Source organism: Ornithodoros turicata, chromosome 8 (assembly GCF_037126465.1).
Source record: "Ornithodoros turicata isolate Travis chromosome 8, ASM3712646v1, whole genome shotgun sequence".
In the NCBI taxonomy this organism is placed as follows: domain Eukaryota; kingdom Metazoa; phylum Arthropoda; class Arachnida; order Ixodida; family Argasidae; genus Ornithodoros; species Ornithodoros turicata.
The window spans coordinates 4520545-4545163 of NC_088208.1; the positions used below are offsets into that span (position 1 = coordinate 4520545).

The 24619-nt window shown below is 45.1% G+C and overlaps 1 protein-coding gene across 4 annotated transcripts in view; it reads right to left on the reverse strand.

The window, feature by feature from the left end:
• Positions 1-24619, reverse strand: part of LOC135366411 (WD repeat-containing protein 75-like) — a 61719-nt gene that overhangs the window by 24957 nt on the left and 12143 nt on the right. For all 4 annotated transcript variants that reach the window (XM_064599093.1, XM_064599094.1, XM_064599092.1 and 1 more), the window contains exons 3-4: positions 18264-18418; positions 4038-4263 (exon numbers count right to left, since the gene is read on the reverse strand). In XM_064599093.1, coding sequence (XP_064455163.1) covers positions 4038-4263; positions 18264-18418 — 381 coding nt within the window. The remainder of the gene's footprint in view (positions 1-4037; positions 4264-18263; positions 18419-24619) is intronic.

Genomic DNA, 24619 nt, shown 5'->3' on the forward strand with positions numbered 1-24619 from the left:
AAATTAGGAAGATTTCAAAAGCGGGGGGAAGGGGGTAGGAAAAAGCCGATGTTGGGAGGCTTTTATTTGCACATGTAATAGGAGCTCACTTGACCCATCAGGCACAAGTTCTGCAGCAACAGCCTTTGCCCTCTCTAAGAAACTATCTGGGTGTCAAGCTGTGATAAGGCTATGACACTTCTCAAAAAGAACGTGAAGACACAAAACTATGCATCTGTTCTCTTTGCGATGCTCAACTGCCCTCGCATTCAACACTACTCGTTAAGCACTACCTCAGTAATGTGTCTGAAATTCAAAAGCCCATCTGGACTTCCCAGGAGAGCTTAAACATAATAGTTGTTGAACAGGTTAGCTAATGAGTCATTAAAATGTAGTTTGCATAATACGTCAGAACCATCAGTCACAGTTGTACATCACTGTGGTCAGTTCAGCGCGCGTATCATGAGCTCTTGTGCACGGTTTCCCATTTCAACGACGATTGCAGTCGACTTAGTTCAAAGCACAATCCTCCTCCAGGTTTCCAACTCCCCACGCTGCAAAGAGTTCTGCATCGTCCGGAGTTGGGAACACTGAGGACGAGGGCCTGCCCGGATAACATCGTAGTCCTTGTCTTGCTTTCGGAAAGACTGACCTAGCTAGCACTGTTTGTCTTGGCATTTAAGGCGGTTCTTGCGCTTCCTCGACGTAACATGGGTAACAATGTCGGTCCACCCTCCACGCAGAGTGCTGATGTCATGCACAGCCGTAAACTGTGCAGAACACATAGTGCCCATCTTGGATGCGACCAGGCGTCCCAATTAAGAGAGAAAAAAAGTGGGGAACTGGTGTACCGAAGAGGGGAGCAAAGAAATGGGGGGTGACGTTTCGAGCGAAGGCTCTTCTTCAGACTAGATGGACGGAATGGTACAGCTCTTTGTGCCAATGTATGTTTCCGTCCTTCTAGTCTGAAGAAGAGCCTTCGCTCGAAACGTCACCCCCCATTTCTTTGCTCCCCTCTTCGGTACACCAGTTCCCCACTTTTTTTCTCTCTGTGTACGTGTGCCTGGCAGCCCTTTTGGTTTTTTGTCCCAATTAATCTGTGTATTGCGTATTACTCCAGAAACATGTGTAGACACTTCTTCCCTTACACTGAGCCGTGATGTGCAATATGCAAGGCAGAAACAGTGCAAAGGCACCTTTGTTGTCCGAAGACATGGAGGAAATGCCCGGAAACTAGAAGTGCTAGAACTAGAACCACGACCAAAACCCTTGAACTCCGTAACATAGAAGCTCTGGAAAGAGGCAGCGATGCCGAAGGCAATCGGGCTGGTATTGGATTGACGTTTACGTCTGTGTGGCAAGAGAAAAAGCAGGCGTTTGAGATACAGAGGGGGAAACTGCATTTTCCGGGAGATTTGCTTCTCGGTCGTACAATCGTACAGACTGGTCTGAATATGGGAGTCTCCCGGATGAATCGGGAGAGTTGGCAGGTATGCATTTCAGTCCGTTTGGGCTTTTTGGTACCGGGATCTCAGAGTGCCATATTTAGCACTTAGGAGTGCGAGATCACTCAACTTATTTTTGCAACGGAATTATTGCAATTACACAAAATAACCACTCGAGAACATAATACAATTAAACCTCCACATGATGAATGTCAGATTAACAAAATATTCTATTTAATATATTATTTCTGTTGCATGTACATTTACCCTAGACACAAAGGCATTTCTGCACCCAATTTAACGAAATGGTTTCGTTAGACACGTTCTATTTAATGAAGCCACTCCCCATGTGCGGGATAGAGGCGAGAGAGAGGATGGGTCTCGCCCACAGGGGAGGGAAGAAGTAACATCAACGTGACAGTGCGTCGTTATTGATTATTGGCGTTATCACCTGAAATGACGTAATTAGCTCATCACTTTTGCCACATGCTTTTGCTGTGGGAACTGTGCTCCCCTGTCACATTGGTTTTTGTTTTCTAGGGGTGCTTCGTGATTAGTGCCATTAGTGCGGCCCAAAAAGAGAAGGCTTTGTCAGCTGATGAGGAATGTGCGATAATCAATGTCGTGTCTATGGCCGAAAAGAAAAATGGTGTTCCTATCCGCGATTTATGAACATCCTGTGCTCACCACGCTGTAAAGTACGGTTCACGCAAAACTTACTGTTTTCGTACGCTCCTGAATGGCAAGTACAGCAGTGACGTTTGTACATATTGAAAATTGCATGAAATTCAATAATTATCATGCGCTTCATGTTTTTACGCCCGTCGTATGACAGCATAGCGTAGAACGGGGCATGTGTGCCATTTTTTTCTGGGCATGTTTGGTTTAACAAACTATTTTATTTAATGTATTAATGTTACGGGTTTGAGGCGGCACTGTGCTCCTTCACCCTCTCACATTGAGGGTGAAGGAAAGACGTGTCTCCGAAGATGCGCAATGAACAAAATGAAGAAAAAAATGGTGTTTCTTCACAAATTTTTTGTGGACGATCTACTGAACCGATTTTTGTTCTCAAAATGGCCGCGATATCAGGTGACCGAAAGGAACAGATGTTCTCGTTGGGGAACAGATGTTCTCGTTGGGACAACTTCGTAGCTTTCATAATTAAAAAGTTAATTAACGATTTTTAGGTAATTAGTGATTTGACGGTTCAGCAACAGATGGCCAAGAACATCCGCCGGCCCAGAGATGATAGAGGTGAAAACAGGATGTCTACAGCCCTCATAGTTTTTTAATGAAAAATCTGTATCGAAGAAAAAAGACACAATGTATACATAATTTTGTGATGCAGCATATGTAGGCAAAATAGTGCGAATTCAAATTTACGATAATTCAAACAAAAGTCTGTGATTTATGTTCTGTGTCAAAAATGTGAAATGCACGAAGGATTTTTTTAAGTGCAAGTTTTCAGTTTGCTCCATGAGACCGACATACAGAGGCGGATCCAGGATTTTTCTGGGGGGGGCTGCCTTGGTCAGCATGCTATTACAGCACCAAGGTCAACTGAAACTCTATGTAACGACTGAAATTGGTCCGCCTCTGGCGACCATATTACTCCATCGTAAAAATAAGGTAGCTCTACATGTAGACATAAGCATTTATGCATTATGTTAAGCCAATAAATTATTACATATTACTATGGTTTGCTATCGCCGCATCATCGGAATTTAGGTTACCGGCCAGTCTCAAGGTCGAGGCTCAAAGTTATGGCGACCACACGTGCCCTTACCGAGCGCCAATGTTGCGCCATCTCTTACGCGAGAGCAGAGGCTTCAAGGTCGTAGCTCTAATGGAAGAAGCAGACGACAGCGGCTCACATATCCCGAGCCGAGCGCTACCGATGCGCCATCTATTAGGCAAGAGCAGAGGCCGCAGCGCTCCGCCTCCCGAGTCCTCCTATTGGCGCGCCATTTGGAGGCGGAGCCTCCCTCGTTCTTGGTCAGCAAAGTCAAGGATAGTCCAGATTCCTTATAGTAGCTTTTTTCAAGTGTGTGTTTTGAGGCCTTTTGCTAAGGATCAGCAGCACACAACTGTGATCACGCTTGTTTCTTGACATGGGTGTTGAGAGAGGAAGGCAAGGGGGTGACCATGGCCCCCTCTGGAGCTCCAAGATCACTGAGAATTGGCCGCAGTTTAGTTACAGGTCATGGTGGTCGGATGTCATCGTAAAATGAATTTTATCCATCGGATCTGCGTATCAAAGCTTTCGATTGCGGTCATTCTACCATCCAGTGTCTATAGGTTGCACGCTTTGCCCTCCCCCGGAAAAACTCCGCGGAACACCAGGGTTGCACGTTAATACTATTAGAAGCCTTTATCTGACGACGTTATATTCGAAGGGCAAGTTTGCAGATATTCGTATTTAATTTCTATTCGAAAATTTCAATATTTGCATGCCCCTAAGTTAGGGAGGTAATACCTCCCTCGAAATGGAACAAGAATCTTGAACTTAGTCGCTGATAAAGAACTGTGTGTTTCAGATAAGAGTTGAAGCATGCTCCAAGCATGTATCATAATGACCCACAAGGCAAAAGAAGGCACGAGAAAACTCACGAGATATCATCCTCCGAGGAAGGGTCACTCAACGAGGCACATAACTTCGCTGGAGGAGCCTCATCATCTTGTTCTTCTCCAACCGCCCACAATGTGAGCAGATGACAAAAGGTGAGAGCCAAGAGGGACCCATCTTGACTAAATGCCGCACGCCCGCAGGGTAGACCTCGGTATGACCCTGATTGCATACAGTTCCATGACTGGCTCCTGTGCATCTTCTCGTCTCCTACAAATGACATGCAAACCACTTTAAGTGAGAGCCATAGTTAACCGGGTTGCGACATATTCTGGTATGTGGTTCGTTACATCACGCACACATCTTCACTTTTTTTTTTTTTTGCTTAGTAGTATAGAGGGAAAAAAAAATTTCTGTGTGCCCATAATTGGCAGGATACAAACACTCGAACATACATTGGTGTGAAGCTCTGTTGCGCAAGAGCGAGACTCTGAACAGTCCCTGGTGACACTTTATCCTAAACCACCACAACAACTGAATGACAACATTCCTTAAAGGAGCAATGAAATGACATCTGGGATTGCTCAAATTCCTGCTTAAAGGGGCACAAAACAGGTCGAGGAACATTCTCCAATTATTATGCCCAATGAAAGAACATAACTCACGATATCCAAATATGAAATTCTTTTGCTTCTAGCGAGCGTCTTTAACACGAAACAATGCCATTCAAAGAGCATAATCCGCGCGAGTCTCTCCTTATCCTTGGAACCGAGTCACGTCATTATATTCCAGCGTATAGCAACACCGAATTCTAGGCGCTGGAAGTGGGGGAGTTTTCGCTCTCAAAGCCAATGACGGACCCCACTGAGACAAGCTGCAGCTCGCGAGGGAACCGGTTGTGGGGACATCGCGGTGACCTCGCGGAGCAATAGAGCACCGGAAACATAGTGCGCACGTGAAATATAATATTGAGGGTTTTTGGTACGGTTTGTACTGGCTATCTTGGATTTGACAAGTGGGAATATGTTTAGAGTTGACCTCACCTCTCGATATTATAACAAAATTGATGTATAGGCGTCCCACATTCTAAATGGCTGATGATGCGCGACGTCAAAATGACGTGTCGCTATTGTCGCCAGGAGATCGCAGGGCGGAGCATAAGGGCGAAAGAGTGCAGTGAATATTCAGTCGGTTTGGCGTCATTATTTACTTTTTTACGACAACAATTTTTTGAAAACATTCACCGTCGGCAACGTATCGCGATACATTAAAAAAAAGTGCGCCTTGTATACCTGTTTACTGCCCCTTTAATAAATGGGGTACTCTAACAGGAGAGAGAGTAGAGATACGAAGGCAGAAAAAATAGGCCATGTCAAGTTGCCGGGGGTGAGTAAATCAAAGAGTGATATTAAACGGTAGGAGCGACTTATTTATTTACACATGGTAAACAAGACTTTCGTGCACAAGACTGCACTTCTTCAGGTTACAAAAATATAAACATGGTACAGGCACATATACACGGTTGACGGGGGAGTTCTGGCATGAGAGGGTAACAGGGTGATGGAAAGGATGCAAACACAGGTAAAAATCAAAAGTACATAAATACAAAAGCAGGGGTATCAGAAGCGAAGCATAACGCGAGCCCAAGGGCTTATACATAGAGCCTGATGTTTTAGGGTTTTACCCCGATTGTTCCCCGAATTTGCACCCCGAATTGAAGGTTGCCTCATTAGGGTGAAAATCGACTTTTACCCGGCAAAGTGCCCTCATTGGGATGTCTGTAGGAATGCACTAACTTACTTGTTTGGCAGTAAAATGCAGTTACATCACCGTTTGTACCAAACCACTACAGTCAGTTTGAGTAACTGAGCCCGATTTCTTCCCAAATTTAGCATACTGGAAGTTTTTTCGCCCGAATTTAGTGGACATGTTTATTTACCCGATTTTCACCCCCCGAATTCAGAAAAATATATTCCCTGAAAACTTCAGGCTCTACTTATACACAGGAAACGAGAACACATGTTGATGACATTTGAGGAATTAAGGATAAAAAGGGGGTTATGGCGACGGAATGAGGACACAGGTGCGGAGTACAAAGGTGACCAGTGGACCGTGAGAACGTGAAGACGGAGGTGGTCTCAGGAGAGAGACAAACGAAGAAAATGTGGAAATTGGAGAGGTTTGTGTGTGTGTGTTTATCATTATCTTATTTTATTTGAAAAATGATATTTACGGGTTAAATAATTATAGTGGGCCTGCGTGGATGTTCAAACCAATGAGGCTTCAGAGACTGGAATTTTGCAATTAGAAAGGATTCGCGATTTTTGCGCTTCATGTCACTGTTATAACCCGATTCAAGGATAACGATTTTGAGGTCTGTTATAACCCGGTGAGAGAGTGTGCAAAAGTGCAAGAGAGTGCAAGAGAGAGCAATAGTGTGCAAGAGAGAGTGTGCAAAATATTTTTGCAGCAGGTTGTTTCATCACCGTTCATTTCAATTTACAAAAATGCTTCAAAAGCTTGTGGAGAGCAGGGGTCGAAACCGGAACTGAACCGTAACCGAAAACCGCAAAAAAAAAAAACGTTAATTTTTGCCGAACCAAACCCGTACCGAACCGTAAACGTTTTTTCTCTCCCTTTGAAAGAACCGGAACTGAACCTAAAAAATATGATGCGGTAACCGGTTCGCCAGACGGCAAAAATGCCTACACCTTCCCGCTCGAGTGCCGCTCACCAGCTCCCTGCATCGCTCGGAATCTTGCCGAATTCATGGAGCTGACAAATTGATGAACCAAGACTCCAGGCAACACTCCTATCTACCATATGATTGCTTTTTTTCTCTTTTTTTTTCTTTAGAAACTGGCGATAGCCTTTCGTAATGGAGTTCAATGGTAAGCTGTACGCCGTTTCCCAGCACTTTTCTGTACAGTGAAGGATGATCTGCTGTGAACTTCATGGTTCTTTGTACCTATGAAGTGTAGAGGCGAGGGAGTAAGAGGAAGGAAGGAGGAGGAGGAGGAGGAGCAAGCCATCGCCGGAACCTGATATTAATTCTCACATGTGGTACACTGATTAGCACAGCACACGTAAACCGTTGAACCGATTAATATCGATTCAAGCCGTTATTTTGGTTGCGCTGAACCCGAACCCGAACCGATAACCTTCAACCGGAACTTGAACCAAACCCCCAAAAATAACGGTTCCGAGCCCTGGTGGAGAGCGGCAAGACACAATTAGCTGCTGTGATGTAGGGAACACCTTAGGGGAAAATACACTCGATTAGAACTCTCATCAGTTCCCACTGTGCCAAAGGATCACCTCACTCATTCAATTACAGTCTCTCTCAAGGCCTTTTTTCTACAGCATGTCGGGGTCAAATGCTTCTCTCATGCATGCCATAGGCAGTGTTAAGGGCTTTCCAATTTATTTGAAAAAAAAACAAAAAAACAAAAAAAAACATGCCAATATAATTTAAAGCAACTCTGATTTCTCTGGAAAACTCTGGGGGGAAAAAAGCTTTGGGGAGTTCCAGTATCCAAAGCAAGAAAAGCAATGCCTTCATATCGCATGTTACCAGCCCAGCGACACAGACAGGTAGCTCTCTTGACACAAATTTACTGCGAACCAACCTTTCATTTAACAATGTGTGAAGCATCCACACAGTGCTGGTGAGCTCCATACTTGCCTAGATGTCACCTAGACACCGAGTCAATGAATACCCTATGAATACACTATACCTCAATGAAGGGTACCCCATTTTGTGTTGACAGCGCAAAGAAAACAATGAATGAAACAGCGGACAGCATGGCACTGACTTGCAACTGAAATACTTTGCTTCCATGAACAGCACCTGATTCAATGCTATATCCTGCGACAGGTTTACACGCACGTTCTACTCACATCAGTTCTCGTTCTTCGATACACCTCTTTGCTCCTGGGTTTATATTAACTGGTGGAGTGCTGACACATATATCTTATCCAGATTTTGCCTTCACGAATGCCTCCTGTTCCTCACGGATACTTTTCCCATTCCTGCCGACATATCCCCGAGAATTTCAGAATGTACCTGCATTCTTTACAGTGAATGGCGAAGTGTCCCAATAGCATGTCCTGTAATCTCCTGTTGTGGTCAGCATAAACAATGTATTGTCTGCCGCATTGCAGGGGTATAGAGCACACCATGCCCCCGTGTAATCCCACATGATGTTAAGCTGAGTGCTAGGGTACTGTATTTAGTGACTACTACTGGACGCGTGGGCACTCTGAGGTCATTTACGCCATTTCCAGGTCCATTTGGGAAAAACGCCCCGGGCTTTTCTTTGTCCATCTCCTCCTCAAAGTGGACAAGAAAGCTCAGATTGCCTTCTGAGCAAAAGCTGCCTCATGACTAGAGGGCGGATCCGCATGCAAATGCATATTTTTTCCTTGACATGCTCTTGGGTCTGGGCGATACATAAGCGCATTTCATAGCAGGTAGAGACGATTCAACATGGTTTTTAGGTGCATGAAAATGCATATTCCGTTCATAACCGCATATTTCGCATTTTTGTTGCATATTTTCCGCCGTGTCCGATATGACGCATTGATTTGAGCTCCAGGCAACTGCTACCGGTTCATGCTAACCCCACATGATCGTTCCCCGCTCTAGGCCTGGCATTTTTCAACCACTGCTAACTTCGAAAGGCATAGTTTTGTACTGCAAGCCGACGATCTGACGTGCTGCTCGACTCATACCGTCTCTTCGCCTGCTTCCTCAATTTCTTTCGCGCGATGACACTATGACCTTTGACTTGCACGCGCGTCCGTCGCTTGGGCGCCGCCGAGCCGGGAGTTGTTACTTCAAGCGTCTGCGTCTGCCTGGCATGCAAGCGTGGAAAGCGTCGTCCCGCAATGCCGAGACCTAAACCTTCAACTGCGTGTCTGTACAAGAGATGGACGACAGAAAACCCGGATCTGTCTACGGACGGAAAAGTGCTCTTCTGCAGGATATGTGAGAAGAAGGTAAGGATGGAGCCCTTTTAGAGAGACAGGCGCAACTGCATTTGAGTACCAGCGGCCAACGAAGCCGGGCATGAACAACTGTCAACATTTGACGTCTATTGTGTTTGTGACATGGTACTCCTCACTGGTCAATGAGCAGGAATATTTCCAGTAAATATTGCTAATCAAAGCTGTGCAAAAAAATGAGTGGCTGCGGCTCAAGATAGAGCTGTCTTCCGCGTTTTATCGCTGGGCGCCGGGGGTTAGCGCCTCAACAAGCTCTGTTGTGGGTGACTTTTTCTCTTTTAGTTCTCTTCGTCGTAATCTATTCTAGTTTCGACGCTGTTGCTTGTGTCGCTGGGACACCATAGCATTTCCCAGTTCTATATCCATTTCGTACGGGACACACAAGGTGTATCACACCCGCTATTTCCTATTCTACATTTTTGTTTCCTTAGCCTCCTTGCGTCGGAATTATCTGCCGTTCCTTACGCAAGTAATTTATTGATGAGGCGATTATCCGTCTTCCTTTTTTTCCCGACAGGTCAACGCAACGCGAAAGTTCCAGGTGGACCAGCACGTGCGGTCGCAGTTCCATGTTTCTGAGAAGGCAAAGAAAGGCAGCACATCGCAACCCCTACTTGCCCATGCCCTATCGTGCCACCCGTATTTCGACGAATTCTGCTTCGATCTGTCAGAAGCTTTCGTAGCTGCTAATAACCCGTGGAAGAAACTTGAGCACCCGACGGTCAGAAGGTGCCTTGAAAAATATACCTACAGGAAGTTACCAGCGGAGTCAACTCTGCGCAAGAATTACTTGCCTATTTTGTATGAAAAGGTTCTCGATGAAATACGGGCTTCTGTTGCAAAGGGCCCAATGTGGGCTGCTGCGGACGAAACGACGGACGTTTGCGGCCGCTATGTGGCACATCTTATTGTTGGACGGCTCGGTGACGACAAAAGCTCTAGACCCTACTGGCATGTCGCGTGCTCGAGAAAACTAACTACAGTACGGTCGCTAGATTCGTAAATGACTCCCTCAAGACGTTATGGCCAGACGGAGGTGGAGAGGACTTCCGGGTTTTTTACACTGATGCCGCCGCCTACATGATAAAGGCTGCTGACTTTCTGAAGGTTTTCTACCCAAACCTTGTGCACGTGACGCGCTTGGCGCATGGTATCAACCGCGTGACGGAGGAGGTGCGGAACCAGTATACACAACAAGATGCTGTCGGTGGTAAAGAAATTTTTTGTCAAAGCACCAAGTCGCAGAGAAATATATAGAGCACTTATGCCAGACGTTCCTTTGCCGCCTGAGCCCGTTGTCACAAGATGGGGTACCTGGCTCGAAGCAGTCAACTTCTACGCAGACCATTTCGACAGTCTGAAGGACGTGGTGAGCCGATTCAATCCGGAAGACAGCAGCGCAGTAAGAGAGGCGCAAACGCTTTTCGAGGATCTACTGCTTGCTGTAGAGGTTCAGCTAATCAAAACGAACTTTACATTTCTCGCACGCTCCCTACGAAAGCTCGAAACGGGTGGCCTGCCCCTCTTGGAATCGCTGGACGTTGTGAACCAAGTTGGCGAAGAGCTGGCAAAAATCACCAGTCTGGTTGGCCAGCATGTTTTCAGGAAATTCGAAGCCGTGCTCCAAAAGAACCCTGGATATAGCACCCTCAAGGCAGTCGGCAACGTTATGGCTTCGGCGCCCAATGCTACCCTGCCCGAAAACGTGCCAGCAGGACTACTGCCTGCCTACAAATATGGCCCGCTGACAACGTGCGATGTAGAGCGCTCCTTCTCCAATTACAAGAATATTTTGAGCGATAGGCGCCAGAAGTTCACAGAGGAGAACATTGAACGCTACATTGTGTCAAACGTTTTCTACAACGCTTCAGCCCTTGAAACCTGCATTTGCCTAACCCTGGCATTTTTCTGTGTTTGAGAATACGACGTTTTCTCTGTATTATCTGCAATAAAGATGTTGCTGTCACGTTATATTAACTTTACTTCGACTGCTGTACGACGTAACTTAAGATATAGTCAAAACTGTCAACTCAGAAAGGGCATATTTTTACTGCATATTACGACCAATTTTAGTGCATAGTAGCATGCATATTCCCAGACTTTTTAGTGCATACAGATCTGCCCTCTACTCATGACTATGTCGAGGAATATTCTGATTCACGACACTAGGTGATCTTAATACAGATGTCTTCAAGTTCTGCCACATAACAGTAAGCGTTCTTTGCAAGGCAGCTTCTAATTCTTTTTGCAAATACCGTCGTTTCACGACCACAATCATGGGGGGCGCCATTGTGTGGTATTATCAAGTGTGATGGATGTATGGAAGATGACACTCTGTGGGACATTTCAGACAAGGAAAGCAGTTTCGTAAGTGAGAATTCTGACAATGACGACATGGCAACTGATCCAAGTGTTTGTCAGCAAATATTGATATTGAGGTCTTTTGCCTTATTCCTAGGGTTACTGTGCGAGGGTCTTCCTGTAATTGTGCAAACATGGTAGTCTCACCTATGACTAGGGAGCGACTTTTTCGGGTTAAACCCGATTCCGCCCGGTTATTCCTCCCCGAACTGACCTCCGACCAATAGGCGATTTCAGATATTGCCCTTGTGCTCCACACGGGGGCCCTCTGTCGCCCAAGTCACGCGCATCGCGCAATGCGTCGTGGGAAATGGTTTGCATTCGTGCTCGTCTGCCTGTTGCTTGAAGGTGCGGGAGGTGAAGGAGAGAGAAAACCGAAACCGTTTGCGCTCTTCTTCTTCTCTCTGACTCATGAAAACTAAATCCCAAGGTGCAGCGGGGCTTTCGCAACACGGCGCTCTCTGGTGGGCCATCCATGCAATTTCTGAAATCGTCTATTCGGGTTAAATTTCCCCGATTTCTCCTTGAATTCCAGCCACTATGAAATCCTCAAGTGACGTTTCCACCGAAGACGAATAAAGGTCGCCACGTGTAACACATGGGTAGTTCCATTTTAAATCGAACAACGTGTGAAAGTCGTATTTTTTAATTCGACCAGAAAAAATATATGTTAGAGGACAGTTCAAACGACGCAAATCGCGCCACGTGCGACGCTCGTGCGTGGAGTAGTTTCCGCATAGGAGAGGGGGAAAGTCGGAGGCTGCTTGGGCGCGCTTTCTTCTGGACCGACTTTGACGGGATCTAGCACCGCTGACTTTATGTCTAGGAACTGGAGGATTTTTGTGATTATAGGCTGCACCATAGACACTGTCGACAGTTACCCACAGAACTCTGAGAGCCACAGATTTTCTGTTAAAAAATGCCAAACTTGTCGTAAATGTTCAAAAAGGCCAAACTTTGTTACCAATTTTCGTCATGACGGAACGTCTGAGAACATCGAGCTTAGTGCCATTCGATAGGACGTTGAAAGAGCTTTCGTGCTGTATAGAATTCATTTTTCTCAGCCCAGTTGTTTCTGTGTTATTAACTTGAGAATCACACATGGTAGGCGAAAATTGCCAATGTTGCATCTCAATTTTCTCAAAAATGCCACCTTCGATTTCTTCGATTATTTTTCGAAAGGTGGCGTCACGTCTGTACTTTAGACGTCAAGTGAGACAATCTTTTATTTTTGCCTGAGAGACGCGCAGCGATTTTTTTTGTCAGGCAGGGTGCACGAGGCTGCGGCCTTGCGCGCCCCACCCACGAGCACGCGACCTTCAACCTCTTCTTTGCTATATGTGTCCCGTTGACGGAGAAATCAATGACCACACTGCGTGAGCTTGTTGTAGTGTCCCCAGAGCATCACTTTACGTTTACCCAATGGTCTCTCAGTTCCGTCAGGCTCATTCAAACCGTGGGAGAGTACATGAGTTGCCTGTTCGCCCTTGACGAGAAGCCCCAGTTCGACGAACATACCGACAAAGCAGTGAGAAGAAACGAAGCACTTCGTAGAGATCTTTATCCACTGGTAACATCTTAGCTTTTGTTTTAGGTTGCCACCAGTCCCCCAGGAAGTGTGAAAGTCACATCCTTTTCATTGGTAAAAGAACGAAGAACGGAAGTTTCGAACAACGTAAAATGTGCCCATTGCGAGACCCCTGCAGGTGGTGGCTGCCACCATTGGATTAGCATCATCCGACAGCTTTAGACATGACCTTTCACATGATATAAAGTGACTAGGTTCAAGCGCATTCTTTGTCCGCCTAGTATCGCAAAACCACGAGTGGTACGCGAAAATTTTGCATGTTCGATCTTAATTATTTCTAAAAAGCCGGAATATTTTTCACGATTTATTCCACAGGGGCAGAATTATGCCGGTACTTTGCGCTGCTGGTAAAGTACATTTTCTCCCTTTGATTGAGACGTAGGGCTGCCTTTCCGCGGAGCGATTTTTCCACACAATGGCGCTCTTCGAATGTTTACGAGCGCGTTTTGCTTCGTAGTCTGCTTTGTAATTTAATGCCCAGATGTTGCATTATGTACTTATTTTGCACTTATGGTACGTATGTTTATTTTTTCCTTTGGAGACGCAGGGCAATACTTTCGTGGGCGACTTGAACTTGCTATTACGCACTTTCATGGGAGTCGCACGCACGACGTGTGCATATACGCACGTGCGCATATTCACTATTCTCACGCACATGTGCTTGAGGCAATGCACATACGCACGCTATGAGGCTGTCGTGCGAGTTCATATTAAGAAGGCAGAACTACGGCCACAGGGGACAGAAAGTTACAACACCTGAGAATACAAATTTGTGGTCGCGCGGTTGCAGTCGCCTCTTAACTTGGGCGCAATAAGTGATAGTTCCGAAGGTGTGCATGCTCGCTTTACGTAATAAGTTTTATGCTCCGCAGCGTTTTTTCGGAAACACGACGGGTGGTACAAAACCCGTAAGACCGCTGTGATGACAGTTGCTGCTCTCAAGTATAACACGTTCGCCCTCACCGAGATGTGTCAGTGTCACCGTGGGAATCAAAATTTCCGACAGAACAACGCACAACTAAAATCCCTCGTTTCCGGTAGCCGTAGGTACCTTAAACCCTCGGTGTGGTCTTCAGTAGTCCTTCTGGCATCCATGCGCTTGAACCCATTCACCTTATATCATGTGAAAGGACATGTGTAAAGCTATCAGATGATGCTAATCCAATGGTGGCAGCCACCACCTGCAGGGATCTCGCAATGCGCACATTTTACGTTGTTCGAAACTTCCGTTCTTCGTTCTTTTACCAATGAAAAGGATGTGACTTTCACACTTCCTGGGGGACTGGTGGCAACCTGAAACAAAAGCTAAGATGTTACCAGTGGATAAAGATCTCTACGAAGCGCTTTGTTTCTTCTCACTGCTTTGTCGGTATGTTCGTCGAACTGGGGCTTCTCGTCAAGGGCGCACAGGCAACTCATGTACTCTCCCACGGTTTGAATGAGCCTGACGGAACTGAGAGACCATTGGGTAAACGTAAAGTGATGCTCCGGGGACACTACAACAAGCTCACGTAGTGTGGTCATTGATTTCTCCGTCAACGGGACACATATAGCAAAGAAGAGGTTGAAGGTCGCGTGCTCGTGGGTGGGGCGCGCAAGGCCGCAGCCTCGTGCACCCTGCCTGACAAAAAAAAATCGCTGCGCGTCTCTCAGGCAAAAATAAAAGATTGTCTCACTTGACGTCTAAAGTACAGACGTGACGCCACCTTTCGAAAAATAATCGAAGAAATCGAAGATGGCATTTTTGAGAAAATTGAGATGCAACATTGGCAATTTTCACCTACCATGTGTGATTCTCAAGTTAATAACACAGAAACAACTGGGCTGAGAAAAATGAATTCTATACAGCACGAAAGCTCTTTCAACGTCCTATCGAACGGCACTAAGCTCGATGTTCTCAGACGTTCCGTCATGAAGAAAATTGGTAACAAAGTTTGGCCTTTTTGAACGTTTACGCCAAGTTTGGCATTTTTTAACAGAAAATCTGTGGCTCTCAGAGTTCTGTGGGTAACTGTCGACAGTGTCTATGGTGCAGCCTATAATCACAAAAAACCTCCAGTTCCTAGACATAAAATTAGCGGTGCTAGATCCCGTCAAAGTCGGTCCAGAAGAAAGCGTGCTCAAGCAGCCTCAGACTTTCCCCCTCTCCTACGCGGAAACTACTCCACGCACGAGCGTCGCACGTGGCGCGATTTGCGTCGTTTGAGCTGTCCTCTAACATATATTTTTTCAGGGCGAATTAAAAAATACGACTTTCACACGTTGTTCCATTTAAAATGAAACTACAGTAGAATCTCGATGATACGAATCTCACGGGGTCGCGGAAAAAATTCGTATCATCCGAAATTCGTATCAAACGAATTAAACCCAAATAAAAATTGAGGCAAGAAAATAGACAGTGACTGTTCATTTTCCGTTACTGTCAATGAAAGAGGTCGGTTGTAACGCTTTTGTGTCTCCGTTTTTGGCCAATGCTGCCCAAATACGCGAGATGATTCAAAAGACGTAGCACGTGCTTTTCACCCGCGAGTCGCGCGACAGTGGTCTAAAGCGAGCTTCTCCTAAAGCAAGCAGGCGTTAGGTGAAGCCGACTTGCGGAATGGTGACGCGTAATGTTGCCACGACTTGCGGAACGGTGACGCGTAATGTTGCCACAAGTTGTCCTGATATGTTCCTTCCACGTGGTCTGGGGTTCTGGTCGCTGTTTTCCGCCAGAGCGATGTCACACAGCTTCGCGGTTTATTGTTGCGAGGGGGGTAAAAAGGTCAAAACAGAGATAAGGTGATAAGGTTCCGGGCCGTTCAATCCCATTGATCTTATCTCCACCACCAAAAGGAAAGTCATTGCTTGCATTGCGCTACATGATGTAAGGGAGTTCGTGGTGAGGATCGCCCTCTCTTTTCGAAAGACGCAGCAGCACGACTCGCGCGCTCTCGCGTCACGGGGAACGACCTCTGTCGCAGTTCGACTCATTCGTATCATCCGTAAAGATCAAGATCAAGATAAAGAAGAAAGATCAAGATAACGCGTTCGTATCATCCGAACTCTAATATACATGGGAAGCATAGGCATTCCGGCCGGGACCGGAAAAGAATGCGTATCATCCCGAAATTCGTATCATCCGTGATCGTATCATCGAGATTCTACTGTACCCACATTCGGGTTAAACCCGAATTTTACAGATTTCGTTCGGGGGGTAAATATCGGGCGGATACTGATTTAACCCTAAAAAGTCAGGCCCTAGGTATAGAGCACACCATGCCCCTGTGGAATCTCACATAATGTTAAGCTGAACGCTAGGGTACTGTATTTAGTGACTACTACTGGACGTGTGGGCACTCTGAGGTCATTTACGCCATTTCCAGGTCCATTTGAGAAAAACGCCCGGGGATTTTCTTTGTCCACCTCCTCCTCAAAGTGGACGAGGAAGCTCAGATTGTCGTCTGAGCAAAAGCTGCCTCATGACTATGTCGAGGAACATTCTGATTCACGACACTAGGTGATCGTAATACAGATGTCTTCAAGTTCTGCCACATAACAGTAAGCGTTTTTTTTGCAAGGCAGCTTCTAATTCTTTTTGCAAATACCGTCGTTTCACGACCACAATCATGGAGAGCGCCATTGTGTGGTATTATCAAGTGTGATGGATGTATGGAAGATGACACTCTGTGGGACATTTCAGACAAGGAAAGCAGTTTCGTAAGTGAGAATTCTGACAATGATGACATGGCAACTGATCCAAGTGTTTGTCAGCAAATATTGATATAGAGGTCTTTTTCTTTATTCCAAGGGTTATTGTGCGAGGGTCTTCCTGTAATTGTGCAAACATGGTAGTCTCACCTACGAGTAGGGAGTGACTTTTTCGGGTTAAACCCGATTCCGCCTGGTTATTCCCCTCCGAACTGACCTCCGACCAATTCGGGTTAAACTTCCCAGATTTCTCCCCGAATTCCAGCCACTATGAAATCCTCAAGTGACGTTTCCACCGAAGACGAACAAAGGTCGCCACGTGTAACGCCTGTAAGGATGGGTCACTTACATTCCCAGCAATACACCCATGTGTGTCAACACTGTCTATGCCTTCGGGGATTACCGGTGGACGGTTGCGATCCCACAAAAGGAAAAAAAAAGAAAGAGAGAGAGAGAGAGATTAGGAAAGGACTTAATTGACAAGAGGAGAAACAAAAACAACAGATAATACCCGGAGGCACAATTATCGGCCAATTTTTCCCCGAATTACAGATTTAAAAATAGCGCCCGATTTTTACCCCCCGAATCTGAGAAAGGTATTTAACCCGAAAAAGTCACTCCCTACCTACGAGTCATCAGACAGCTGTGCATAGCCACGCAAACAGGTGTCCTGATGCATTTGTGATTGATTGATTGATTGATGTGTTTAATGGCACAAAGGCAACAAAGGCCATAGAGCGCCAAAACCATGGTGAGCGTGTCGGAGATGATTATGGGAAAGATGATGTGAGAGAGAGTGTGTGGTAGTTAAAATCTATCTACAGGTATGAGCGATGAGATTGACGAGGATAAGAGAGAGAAGAGGATGACGACAACAAGCAAGCTAGTGACAATGAGACAAAAGTGTGACAATGAGATATTTACATGAGTTCAGTGATATTGGATAAAAGCGGAGCAATGCTTATCATCTACATCTGACTAAGAAACCCAAATTTAATGACGTTATCAAACGGCACAAGAGGAGTGTCACCCAGTAGAAGGGCTGGGTGGAGTGGGACATGGTATCTGTAGAATGCGGTGAAATACTGTTGGCGTTGGTGTTCGAAGTGAGGGCAGGATGCCAGTACGTGCAAGACAGTCAAGCAGCAGCAGCATTCAGCAGCAGTCAGCATTTGTGAATTTGTGTGTGAAGGCACGTGAATATGGACAATGCAGGTCTGACAGTGGGAGTGATACCGATCAGCATGACTATGACATTCTGACGAGGCGTCCAACTGACGTGATCATTGATCTCAAAAAGTTCGGAGACACTTGTGGTCTAGACACAAGTTGTTTTACCGCTAGACAAGCTTTACGAAATGCGACACCACTCACATTTTTTTAGCTGGATGAAATACCTGCTGTCATGCATCACACACGCATGCCCAGCAGCATTCTTCCTGTACCGCTGCAAATCAGTTCACATGATCTAGACTTGTAAAAAAAAAAGCTTGTATGTTACAACGTATCAGATTTGGTGTTCTCACCAGCGTCTCTATAAACAAGATCAATAGCACAGCTTTTCACCATTTTCTCTTATTGTAGCTTTGGTCAGGCTTTCAAGGAAAATAATGAGGAGAAAAACCTTGAGGGATGTCCTCTTCAAACAAAGCCCAGGAACGAAACTTTCCATCCTGTCCGGTGGTGACTGCAAGCGGTGCCAACTCTTGGGTTGTGCGGAACTGAAGGTCATTCACTCGCTTATAATGAGGCAGGTACACGTTAGTGTTCAGGACGAAGCTGTGAACAGAAATCACGAAGAATAAAGTAGGAGCTCATGCCAATGAAGAGGGTTTTCAAAGCATCACAACAAACAGCAGCAATCGTGGAGGGTAATCACGACCAAAATTAACCAATACTTAAGTGCAGGTTAAGCAAACCAGGAAGAGCAGATTACACATGTCCAAGACAGTCGAGTTCAAATTATGGTCCCTTAAAACTGCCGTAAAAACAGAACTTTCCTGTACAGAACGATTCATTCATTTTCACTAGTCAAGCGTCATTATTGTCAATGAGGTTTTGAAAAAATTCTCAGACCTTGACTAAGCAGAAACCCAAGACGGAATGCAAGGTGTACAAGGTCAAGACCTATAGACAGCAATAAAACTTTATAGTCACGATCTAGTTAATGAGGGGAAAGGAAAAACAGCCATCAGCCTTGGGACCTCTTGCAGCCCCGATACTGAGGAGGTCGAAAAAGGTCAATAGGCAAATCGCCTTTTTAATACTGACTCAATTCGCTTAGAGAGCAGCCTCCAGCCTTTCTTTCGCAATAATATCAGTTTATTCTACATTTTTCGAGCAGCATGCACCCAGCTACCCCACTGCAAGGCCTACGTCGCGGGTATGCCACCGGAAAAGAATTTCTTCAGTTTCACAAAAAGTGCTTTAATTTTTTATCCGCACATAAATAAGCTGTTCTTCTACAGTTCACACCTTTCTGGCTTGTTATCGCCATTGAAAATTTTCTCACTGAAATATGCACTTTTCAAGGATCTCCACGATGTTACAATTTTTTAACTACACCTATATCGATGAAAAAATAAGACAGTTGATCATTTTTTTATTAGTGAGTAGCCCTGATGGACTTTACTCATGCAAAGCTTCATTTTGGTAGAGGTTGTGGTTCTTTTTATAAAAGAATGTCAAAGCTGGGCAAGTTCTGAAGTGTTTCCCAGAATCCCCCAAATCATAAATTTTGCGATAAACTATTGAGACACGGTCAGTAGGTGGCATGATCCTTCTAGGGCTCTATTCTCTTCTCGACCTGATTACTTTCTCTGTAAGCTGTTATTGGTCGCCAAACAAAGAAGGCGTAAACAATAAGAATGAAATGCCACAGGCTGTGAACCAATGCTCAAGCGGTTAAGCATGCAATTGTGTCGTTGTAGCAGGGAGCTGTCCACAAACCGCCGCATGAGAACGCTGTGCTATGACAAGCTGTGACTGGCCCCGAACCATGCATGGTCAAAAGCGAAATCATGCAGAACCTTGAAATTCGTATTATTTAATCATGTTTCTGCTGCGATTTTGCAAAGATTTTGTGACAGGTCTGCAAGGATACAGGATTGCTGACACAATAGGACGCAAATGATTTTACGGAGTGTTTGTAATCGTCGCTGTGTTCCTTGTCTCGAGATTTAATCATTTTCATCACGATTTACTAAACGTTTACTAGATGGCGCTTGTGTTCTTGAGTGGGAAATAACAATCAATATCAACAATCTAACTAAAAATGTAAGTGCATGTTTATATATGCTGATGATCACAGCATGTATATATATCTGTAAAATCTAAAACTTTAATATGATTAAAAGAGTACAGAGGGCCATAAAAAAAAAATCAGATTAAGACGTCTGATGAAAGTGTGTGTGCCATTTTACCGAATAGCGCAAAAGGTTTTGATGTGTGCAAGTTGATTCCCAGAAAAAAAAACACTGGCACATAAACGTGGCTCCACACGTTCACCCTCAACTCGCCACTCTGGGTACAACGAGGAGGAGAAGGTATGATGCCACATCACCGATGATGTTACAGGGGGAACTCGTTGTGGTTCTGGTTCACTGGTCAGTGGGCGGTCAGCGTCCTGTCCCATTGCCGCCGTAAACCAGTTTTGCCAGTTCCACCGAAGAATTGGGGAGAGAAGGAGCGGCCGAATCATGACCGAGCCAGGAGCAAGGCTTTTTCAGAACCCCCGAACGGCCGAGTAGCAGACGACAGCTGAGTAGCAGACAACATTCCCCTCAACCAATCGGCGAGCGTGGCCTCTGCAGCGTCAGCTTGAGGTTTCACAAGGCTGGTACTGCTCTCCACCGCCATTGTGCACGGTTGCCTTTTGCGGCGTACTTTAAATTCAATTTCTGCAACAATTATGACTCTGTGGTGTGAATTACATCTCATGGTGTGTCTTGCTGACGTACTTAACAGTTTTGTAGGAAGAAAACAGGGTGTTAAAAATGACATCTGTGCTACTTTAAATCCTTCGTTGTAATGAACCTAATGAATGCTGTGCGTCCATTGCTTCGATGCGCCAAGATGTAATCTTCGACACGCTTGCAGAGGTCGATCACTTTTCTCCATTCCAAGTAATCTCACATGCGACAGCCGACGCCAAAATGACGTTGCCAATGCTAATGAGCTCGCGCCTTGGATGCTGAGGGGAAACGGAAAACCACATTCCAAAACCATTCCTATATGTCGAGCCAAGGGTGCCCCCGTAGCCAATTCTAGGACAAATTATATAGCTGTTGTTGGTATGTAATGATACTATGTCACACAAAAAGCACATATATTGACAATTTAGTACATCAGGAGATGAATGGCAGAAGCACAAAATTAGCGCACCGGCAGCATAGCTTTGGTCACTGTGGCATTAGCACTTTCCCGCCAAATATAGTAGGTTCAGTTATCAACCAGTGCAAGAAGCAAGAAACACAAAAGTTTACACAGCCACCCCTAGCAACGTGGGCGGAGCACAATGCAGCACCCTTAACATGATGTCCAGCATGACGTAAAGTAATCGGGGTCAATTACTTTTGACGAGAATAGGCAAAAGAAAAACGTGCTTAAAGGGACCGAAAAGTGAATATAAACCTATCGAAACTTTATGTTCAGCGAAAAGCTTGAACCTTCAAAAGGTCAAATATCAAAGAACTCCGCTGAAATTGCTGTAGTTTTTCTGTAATCGGATTTTCCATAATTGCATCTCCAGGGACCTAGTAGGAAACCGAGCAGTCTGTCAACAATTGCATGACCCCGCGCCATCTGTCGAGGACGCATGTAATACGCGCACTTCCGGGCGCTTATCCGGCGAAAACGAAAATGGCAGTGGGCATTTGTGACCACTTTCTACGTCGAGAATGTCGAGCCTCTTGGACATGAGTGCGCTGGAATTCCGCATTCGAGAACTGTCGCTCACACAGAACTGTTGTTCGTGCGTTAGCGTGCTGGAAAGTGCGTTCTTCGCAGCAGAAGATTCCTCGTCCAGAGATTAATCGGAGTCACATTCGTCCTCAGCAGTAGCTCACCGTGCCGTGAACATGAACTGCTTTGTGAAATTACCATGTATCAGGGAGAAGCACTTGTGTAAGCCGAAACAAGCGCTGTTTTTTCGTCGTGCAGGGGTTCATGTGTGAAATGCAAACCGACGGATACTACGGATGGATACTACGGTTTTTGCTGCCGAGAGGTAGAGAATGCGTGTGAAAAGCAGACAGACGATTGCATCAGAACTAACGAATATTTCAAAATACTGTGCCTTGACACCGAAGTACTGCAAGTGTCTTTTACATACATCCGAGAAACCGAAGAGCATGGCAACATACACGGCAGCGCCGTGTGGTCTTTACGCGCTACTTGAACGGAAAACCTTTATTTCTTCAGGAACAGCATATTATAATTACTAGTTTGTTCCTGGAGGGTTAAGTAACCTGTGGGCATAGATGTATTTGTAGGTTATACTCATGTCTCTATTGAGTCTCATGTGAGGAGTAAGTAAGATAATTTTCATCAGTGTCATTCACTTGAACTGTGTTCATAACTTTTTAGTATACTTCTTAGTGACCACGTTTCCAAATGTCAACTAGTAATTGAACCAAGATTGGGATCTAACACTTAATTAACTCTGTTTTGCTAAACGGAGTAGTACTTGTAACTCATTCATTATCACGTCACCCATTAGATGTCACCAACTAACATTTGTAAAGAAGGACTTGAGGGCTGACTTCAAGTATTATCAACCGTTGATCTGGTTTCAAAGTTAACCATGCACCATTGGTGTGCATAGTACTCCAAAATGGCTAAATAATTTATTGCATAAGTTCTCTATTACTGTAATTGAGATGTACTTTTGTAAAGTACTTTTGACAGCCCGGCAAATAGAAACTGGCTTCAGTGTACACTACAAATGCATCATAACATTTAATTGAAATATAATATAAGAGCAGAAGCAACATATTGTCACAACTCAAACTATATCTTTCTTTTTTATTGTCCAGAGATTTAGGAAACAGAGTAGGACTTCCTGCCCTCTGATGTTTTGACGTACTTGTAGTTGGAGTTGTAAAACCTGCAACAAAATAAACAAGAGACATATAAACAGTTTCGTCTTTCCCTTTTGAATTTAACAAGCTAGTTATATTTTACCATTTGTTCACTTTTGCATTCTCTGTTGTTGAAAAGATTACAGGAACAATAATGCTGCAGATCGAACAATGACCTGTCATCTTGATGAAGATCAGAGCATTTACTCACAGAGCAGAGGTACTCACTTTAGCGAGAGAAAGGAGAAATGGATGAAGCGTCGTAGACCTGCTACTTTCTGTTCCTAAAATCTCTTTTTTCACACGCACAGTGCCAGCAAGACACACTTAAAGGAAGCTTAATAAGATGGTTAATATAAGCTTAAGCGTTACATAGACGACGGTACTTGTCGGCAGACTGCATTCGCAGTGTGAATCGATCTGAAACCGTACTGAAGCATGTCGAAAATAAGCTTGCCAGCCTTACTCTGTCCGAGCTCACAGCAGTGTACTAGTTAGTCCACAACACAAAGGCAAAGGCAAGACAAAGGCAAAGGCAACGACACAACTGCACTACCAATAAGCAGAACTGCATTTACTTTTCAAACCACGACCAATCAAACAGGCACTGTTCTGCGTACGCTACTTCTCCACTTCTCATGTTTCTAACTTTTTACTGCTCACGTGTAAAGGGAAATGTTGGGAGCTTACTTAATCACATATTCGTCCTATAGAGCTACATAACCGGCCTACTCCATTCCTGTTTCATTCGTCCACGTGGCACCTCGTCTCTGAAGAGTAGACGCCGCAGCGCGTGCGTGGGGCGCAAGACACGGCGCTCACAAGGACAACTGCGCCTCAGCGTGTTAAAAAGACGCTGAGAGTATACTTACTATATGTCCTCGTTTGTCTGCTAGGTGAAAATTTCCGAAATTCATGATGTGGACGCGTGATGATGATACCAATGTGTCTTCGTTCTGGGATTGAGAGGAACTTTTATGCTGACTTTTTTTACGTCCGAACCGTTTTGTTGCGAACCGGTTACCGCTATTATTTTTTTACGGTTCTGCTCCGGTTCGGGTTCAACAGTGTCATGAAAAATTTGCAATTGAAAAAATTAACTTTGCACTTTGGTACCCTAAAATTAAATTTGTTGATGTTGACAATGTTGAGTACGGGACAAGTAGGATAACATAAGTTAAATGGAATACGTTGTCGCTATATTATAATTTATACATGTGTGACGCCTGTACATACCTAAGACGACGTGTTGAACTCGTCACCTCGGTGAAGCAAAATCACTGGTTACTGAACGGCAGTTTCCTTCGGACGTCTTCGCAATTCGCCTTCTACGGCATCTTCTTAGTCATCGGCAGCAAAATGAGCTCAGCACACACGACACGACTGCTACATCTAATAACCGAGTGTTTCCAACCACATTCGTTTTCTCGCACTCTCCTCTTGAATCTTGTGGTAGAAAACACCCGCCGCCGATGGTGAACGAACGTGATTTTTGCATCCCCGGACACCAAAACTACACCAGGCATATTTAGGCCTCTCGAATAATTGGAAACCGAGCAGTCTGTCAACAATTGCATGACCCCGCGCCATCTGTCGAGGACGCATGTAATACGCGCACTTCCGGGCGCTTATCCGGCGAAAACGAAAATGGCAGTGGGCATTTGTGACCACTTTCTACGTCGAGAATGTCGAGCCTCTTGGACATGAGTGCGCTGGAATTCCGCATTCGAGAACTGTCGCTCACACAGAACTGTTGTTCGTGCGTTAGCGTGCTGGAAAGTGCGTTCTTCGCAGCAGAAGATTCCTCGTCCAGAGATTAATCGGAGTCACATTCGTCCTCAGCAGTAGCTCACCGTGCCGTGAACATGAACTGCTTTGTGAAATTACCATGTATCAGGGA